The 6,450-nt window shown below is 38.1% G+C and overlaps 1 protein-coding gene across 7 annotated transcripts in view; it reads right to left on the reverse strand.

The window, feature by feature from the left end:
* The window catches only part of LOC106934399 (NACHT, LRR and PYD domains-containing protein 12-like), a 23,283-nt gene continuing 16,833 nt past the window's right edge, over nt 1–6,450 (reverse strand). For 5 of the 7 annotated variants that reach the window (XM_015014273.1, XM_015014272.1, XM_015014270.1 and 2 more), the window contains 3 exons: nt 4,749–4,922; nt 251–406; nt 1–63 (listed from right to left, as the gene is read on the reverse strand). In XM_015014273.1, the coding sequence (XP_014869759.1) occupies nt 51–63; nt 251–406; nt 4,749–4,922 (343 nt within the window). In that variant the 3' untranslated portion in view covers nt 1–50. The remainder of the gene's footprint in view (nt 64–250; nt 407–4,748; nt 4,923–6,450) is intronic. The other 2 variants (XM_015014266.1, XM_015014267.1) reach the window with 2 other exon arrangements.

A 6,450-nucleotide genomic window follows, 5' to 3' on the forward strand; every position in this document is an offset into this window, starting at 1 on the left:
AGCTTCTGAGGATCAGCAGGAAACAGAAACGATTCTTCACTTTACAGAGATCATGACCATAAGCTGCAGAGAGAAGAAAGATGCAGAGATCAGATCAGTGAGTGTTTCCAGCTTCTCTCCAGCAGCAGTCAGTGACGCAGCACATCCAGTAGAAAGAGCAGCAGGGCCTTCAGTCCTGTTCAGAGAGCTTTACTGGGAACACTGGATCTTTGCTTTGATGCTAACTGGTTTAGTTCAAACATTTACTTACTTTACATTCTTTACCAAACGCTTCAGCTGCTGAACATCAGAATCTTTCAGGTCATCGTTCAAGCTCAGATCCAGTTCAGTCAGATGTGAGGGGTTAAGGTTCAGAGCTGAGGCCAGAGAAGAACAGCTGATCTCTGACAAACTGCACCACCCCAACCTGAATAAAGAATAAAAGATGTGAGCTGAAGCCAACAGGATGCAGGTTAACCAGTCCAACAGAACCAGTTAAAGAGTCTCATGACTATTAATGCCAACAAGCTGCTGCTTCAATAAAGACCTGCTGACTTCAGCTCTTAAACTCTGTCAGCTCCACCAGCAGCTCCATCACTACAAACTCAGCTTCTGCAGCAAATCAGTCAAGTTTCACACAAACTAACAATCAGGAGGAAAAATCTGGTAAACAATGTTATCAAGGATAAGAAGGGTGGATATCTGATAGTTCAGGGCTCTTTACTATCGGAAAAAATTAACCTGGTTAATGTCTACGGTCCTAACACGAATGATTCAGGGCTTTTTCAGGACTTGTTCCTCTCACTTTCATCGCTGCAGGGGCGCTTTGTGATCGCAGGGGATTTTAATTGTACCCTTATTCCAGAAATGGATAGATCCACTGGGTCAGATCTGACACACAGTAACTGGAGAACAACTATACAGATGTTTATGAAAGCTCTTAGACTGGTAGACATCTTTAGGGAGCTTCATCAACAAACCAGAACCTACTCATGTTATTCAGCAACATTTCAGACTTACTCGCGGATAGATTATTTTTAAATTTCATCAGAACTAATATCCAAAATTCAAAACTGTATGTATCTCTGTGTTGTCTGAGCTACTGTGATGAAAACCTAACCAGAAACTCCCAGATTGAGCTTTCAGCATAAATGGCTGCAGGATGAGGATTTTGTTAAATATATTGACGAGTTCTTTCAGTTGAACACAAATCAAACAACAGCATGCACCAGATGGGATGCCTTTAAAACATTTATTAGAGGTCATATTATTAGTTTGACAGGCAATAAGTCCAAGGAAGCCAAGACTAAAAGGCAGCATCTAGAAAATAAAATAAAGGTCATTCAGGAGAGGGTTTGTCAAACAAATGATACCGAGTTGAAAAAAACAACTGTTGATCCTCAGAGCAGAATATGAGAAAATGTCCAGTTTCAGAGCTGCATCCAGTCTCTTAAGATTGAAACTAAACTTTTACGAACAGGGAGACAAAGCTGGAAAACTTCTAGCTTGGCAGATTAAACAGGTTGAAGCAACAACCTCGATCACATCAACTGAAACACAGGATAAAACTCTAATAGATCCAAGGGATATTAATAATGCTTTTAAAGATTATCAGAAATTATACGATACTCAAGGAAATTTAGACCAAGTGGAAGTAGATCAGTTTTTGAGTGGGCTACATATCGCTGTCATTGCAGATGATTGTAGAGTAGACTTAAATATAGAATAAATAAAGAGGAATTAGCACAGGCCATTAATGGCATGAAATCTGGTAAGCAAGCAGGACCTGACGGTATCCCCATCAACCTTTGTAAAACATTTAAGGATAAATTGCTCTCTCCCCTTCTAGATATGTTTATGGAGTCATTTAAAATGGCACCCTGCCTCCTCCCTCTTTGAATCAGGCTCTAATTATTCTGCTGCCAAAACCGAGTGTGAAAACATGAGACCCATCAGTTTACTCAACTCTGAGCTCAAAATCATCTGTAAACTATTGGCAATACGGTTGCAAAGAATTCTACCAGGCATAATAAATAAGGATCAAAATGGGTTTATAGCTAAGAGGCAAGGATATCACAATATTAGAAGGTCCTGAATATTATTTGGTTTAAAAAGAACGCTGATGATGCAGCTCTTCTTTCATTGGACGCGGAGAAGGCTTTTGATAGGGCCATTCGACCCTATCTTCTTAACATATTGGAAAGGCTGAAATGTGGAAGTAACTTTATTAAATGGGTTAAAATATTATATAATAATCCAACTGCAGAAATGGTATCAAACAAAAATATTTTCAAGGCCGATTCAAATCAGGAAAGTTTGTTGCCAGGGATGCCCTCTCTCTCCCTTACTATTCACACTGGCAACTGAGCCATTGGCATCAGCTATTCGCCTCCATCCACGAATCTCCGGGATCCCAGAGCACAAAATGTCTCTATTCGCCGACGATGTTATTTTATTTCTAACAGATCTGAAAAAGTCAATTCTGGTGGTGATGGAAGTGATCCAGGAATTTGGGAGAGTCTCGGGTTACAAAGTAAATAATATAAAATCTTCCTTTCTGGTATGAAATGTAGATGAAAGGACTAATCCCATCAGTGAGGTTAAGCAATTTAAAGCGGTGGAACATTTTGAATATTTGGGTGTTCAGATTTTCCCAGAACTACAACAGGTGGTCAAATCCAATTACAAACACCTAATGAAAACAATAGCTGCCTCAACTGACAGCTGGACATCCCTGCCTGTATCCATACTGGGAAGAGTTAATGTCCTGAAAATGAGTTTACTACCAAAGCTATTATACCTCTTTCAAAGCATTCCCCTGCCGCCTCCTCCTGAATTATTCATTTGGCTGAAAAAACCATTCTAGGATTTATGTGGAACAACGGCAGGTCTAGCCTACACCTCTCTTTGCTTTATTCACCATTTAACAGAGGGGGGTTAAAGGGCCACAACTTTAAATTTGACTATTGGGCCACACAATTAAGAACTATCATGTTTTATTTTGCAGATAAAGATAATCCTCACTGGGTAGAAATGGAGTCCAATAATCTAAGTTTAGCTCTTCCATTATTCATATACTCCGACATTTAAAGAAGTTATAGAAACGTACTACAAATCCCATTCTGAAAAACATGATTAAAATCTGGCAGGATGTTAGAAAATACCTCGCGGAGCCAAACAGCAGGTCCCAATTTAGTCCAATATGGGGTAATCAGCTGTTTGCTCCAGGTAGGGCAGATGGAACATTTAGGCTCTGGGCATCGCAAGGCTTTAAATGTATTGGCGACCTTTATCAAATTCTGATATATTTTTGTCATTTGGAGAGCTACAAACCAAATTCAAGCTAGATAAAAAGCATCATTTCAAATTCCTTCAGCTGAGAAGCTTTGTTAAACCAAATCACAGTGATCTTAACAAGCCTCCCCTTACATTGCTTGAAAAATTAATGACTGGGAATAAATCAAGAAAGGGCATAATTTCAGACTTTTATAATGTGCTGATCTCTAACTCATTAGAGAACTCAAATAAGCTTATAAACTGGAATTTGGACCCATCATCAAATATCAGTGAACAGGATTGGGAAAGGGCTTGCATTAAAACTCACAATGTCCATAAACAGCCGTCTTAGTATTCTACAATTTAAATGGCTAATGCGTGTTTATGTTACGCCTGTGCATTTAAATAAATACGATAATAACATCCCAGATATTTACGTAAAGTGTAATTCTAAAGGGACTCTAATACACTGCATGTGGGAATGCAGACAAATCAATGCATTTTAGACAGAGGTGAAAGATATAATTGAAAAAAATCTCTTAAGCAAATTTCACTGGATCCTAAATTATTCCTGTTAGCTTTGTACCCTGAGAAGCAGAACTTTAGTAAATCAGAATGAACTTTTATAGATATAAGCTCATTAGCTGCAAAAAATGTGTTGCTTTGGCTTGGAATAATGTCAGCAGATCTAGAGCCTCGCAGTAGTTAAAGCAGATGTCGTCTAATTTGTCGCTAGAAAGAAGAACATATTTTAGGAAATCCAAACAGAATCTTTTTGAGAGGATTTGGGGCCTTTCATTAATTTTATTAAGGACTCAGAGGGTTTGCTTGAGTTTTGATTTGCCAGAACCTGCAGTGTACCAGGCTGTATAGATGTGTATATTTATATCTAACCAGTTTGTAATCTGCTGGAATATCCCTGTTATTGAGAAGCTGTTTCTTTTTTCTCCCATGTCTGTCTTTTATCTTCTTTCTTTGTTTTCCATTTCTCTGAGTTGAGAAAGAATAATTATCGTCATGTAATAACTACAAAGAAAACTTGTTCAGATAGTTACATGATTGTATTTCGAAAGTGGAAAATCTCAATAAAAATATTTTGGTTAAAATGAAAATAACTGAGGCAAACACACATTAAAAATAATAAAACTATTATTATTATAATAAATCAATCCTGACAATGAGGGGATTTCTACGCACTGGGGGTCCGAATGTCATCTGGTTCTGACCTCAAAATAACAGTGAATCCCTATTTTAAAGAGATTAAAAACAATAAATGGCTAATCTGTATTTTATTTCCTTCCATGTTCCTCTTTAGCAGCAATTTTTCCTATTAAAAAGAAGCTTTAATTTACCAAAGCAGAGAGGAATAAAAGTCTTTACCATGAAGATCCTCAGAGTGGATCAGTAGAATATCAGCCAGACGTCTGCAGTTTAGTGGCAATAAAACTTTCACATCACAAACATCAGCAATAAACTAAAACATGGTAACTTACCGTAATACATGTAGTTTACATTCTGGATTCTGGAGGAAACCACAGAGATCCTTCACTCCAGAATCTTTCAGGCTGTTGTTGCTCAGGTCCAGTTCAGTCAGATGTGAGGGGTTAAAGGTCAGAGCTGAGGCCAGAGAAGAACAGCTGATCTCTGACAACCTGCAGTTCCCCAACCTGAATAAAGAATAAAAGATGTGAGCTGAAGCCAACAGGATGCAGGTTAACCAGTCCAACAGAACCAGTTAAAGAGTCTCATGACTATTAATGCCAACAAGCTGCTGCTTCAATAAAGACCTGCTGACTTCAGCTCTTAAACTCTGTCAGCTCCACCAGCAGCTCCATCACTACAAACTCAGCTTCTGCAGCAAATCAGTCAAGTTTCACACAAACTAACAATCAGGAGGAAATATGAAGCATCAGTGATTATTGATTATACTGTCAGATTCCAGGACCTGGAATTAAACATTAAAAACATTCTAGTCAGGAATTTTTCTTTTTTTCTAAAAACAAAACAAAAACAATCAGTGAATTTCTAGATGGCGCTGCAGATGCAGCCTCGACTCTTATGTGTTTTCCTGTTTTCTCCCTGCAGCCTCTTCTCCATGACAGCAGCTCTGAACCATCAGGACTGATCTCTGGTCAGTTTCTCTGATCCAAACAACAACAAAAATGAAAACAAATTTATTTTCCAATACAAGATCAAAATGGTCTCACACTGCAGAAAGCTTTCGTTTGAGGCTGCTCCATAGTTGACGCTGTACCGTAAAAGATCAAGAATTCGTTTGGCAAATGCTTTTGACAGATTGACAGATTTGCTTCCTTATGAACACAGTTTGGCGCGTTAATGTAATTTCAAAACAGTTCCTGTATCGGTCACGTGACTTGCTGAAACCAATACGCGCACCGACACGGGTTTTGGTCTATGGGCTTGACACATGTGCCAAAGCATCAGTGTTGCCGGACCCATCACTAGATATTGTTTATTTACCTGAATATTTAAGTTTTACCGTTAATTAATAGCCTGTTTATTCATGTGCGCATTTAAGAGCTACACAACGTGGGTTTTTTGTGTCATGTTTATTTAGAACGGAATGTTTGTGTAACCTTCATTATTGTATTTAGTTTAGTAAGTGTGATATTATTTCAGTCGTTTATTATTCAGACACTGATGCCATTTATTTTTTATATTTTCTACAACCACACAGTACATCAAATAAAGACTGAACAGCAAGAGCAGATGTGCGACTGGTTTCTTTGGGGTTCTGACCGTTTCATCACAGTGATCTAGCATTTCCATCAGCAAGTTACAGTCCTATCTTTTACTATCCAACCATCTATCTATCCATCAATCTTTATCCTGTTAACATCCTTGGTGACAAACATGTTGGGATATTTCAGCCTGACCTTCAGCTTCTCTGCTGGGATTAAAATCTCTAGAACTGCTGCTGATCAGCTGAGAAAAGAATGAAGAACTTTATTATCTCTGCTGCTTCATCAAAGTTACTCTCAGGACACAAACAACCACTGTAGAGGTCAGAAATCCGAGTCTTGAAAAACGGATTTTACTCTGATCTGTGTTGCTGCTTTTTAACCAATTGAGTTCATTTGAAACAATATATGTTTCTGTTGCTCTAATACTTAGTATTTCAGTGATTCTTGAGAATAGGGACAAAATAGGTTTTAATTTTCCCATATTTTTTTT

The sequence above is a fragment of the Poecilia latipinna genome, unplaced genomic scaffold (genome assembly GCF_001443285.1).
Source record: "Poecilia latipinna isolate Pla-1442-1.1 unplaced genomic scaffold, P_latipinna-1.0 Scaffold1801, whole genome shotgun sequence".
Classification (NCBI taxonomy): Eukaryota; Metazoa; Chordata; class Actinopteri; order Cyprinodontiformes; family Poeciliidae; genus Poecilia; species Poecilia latipinna.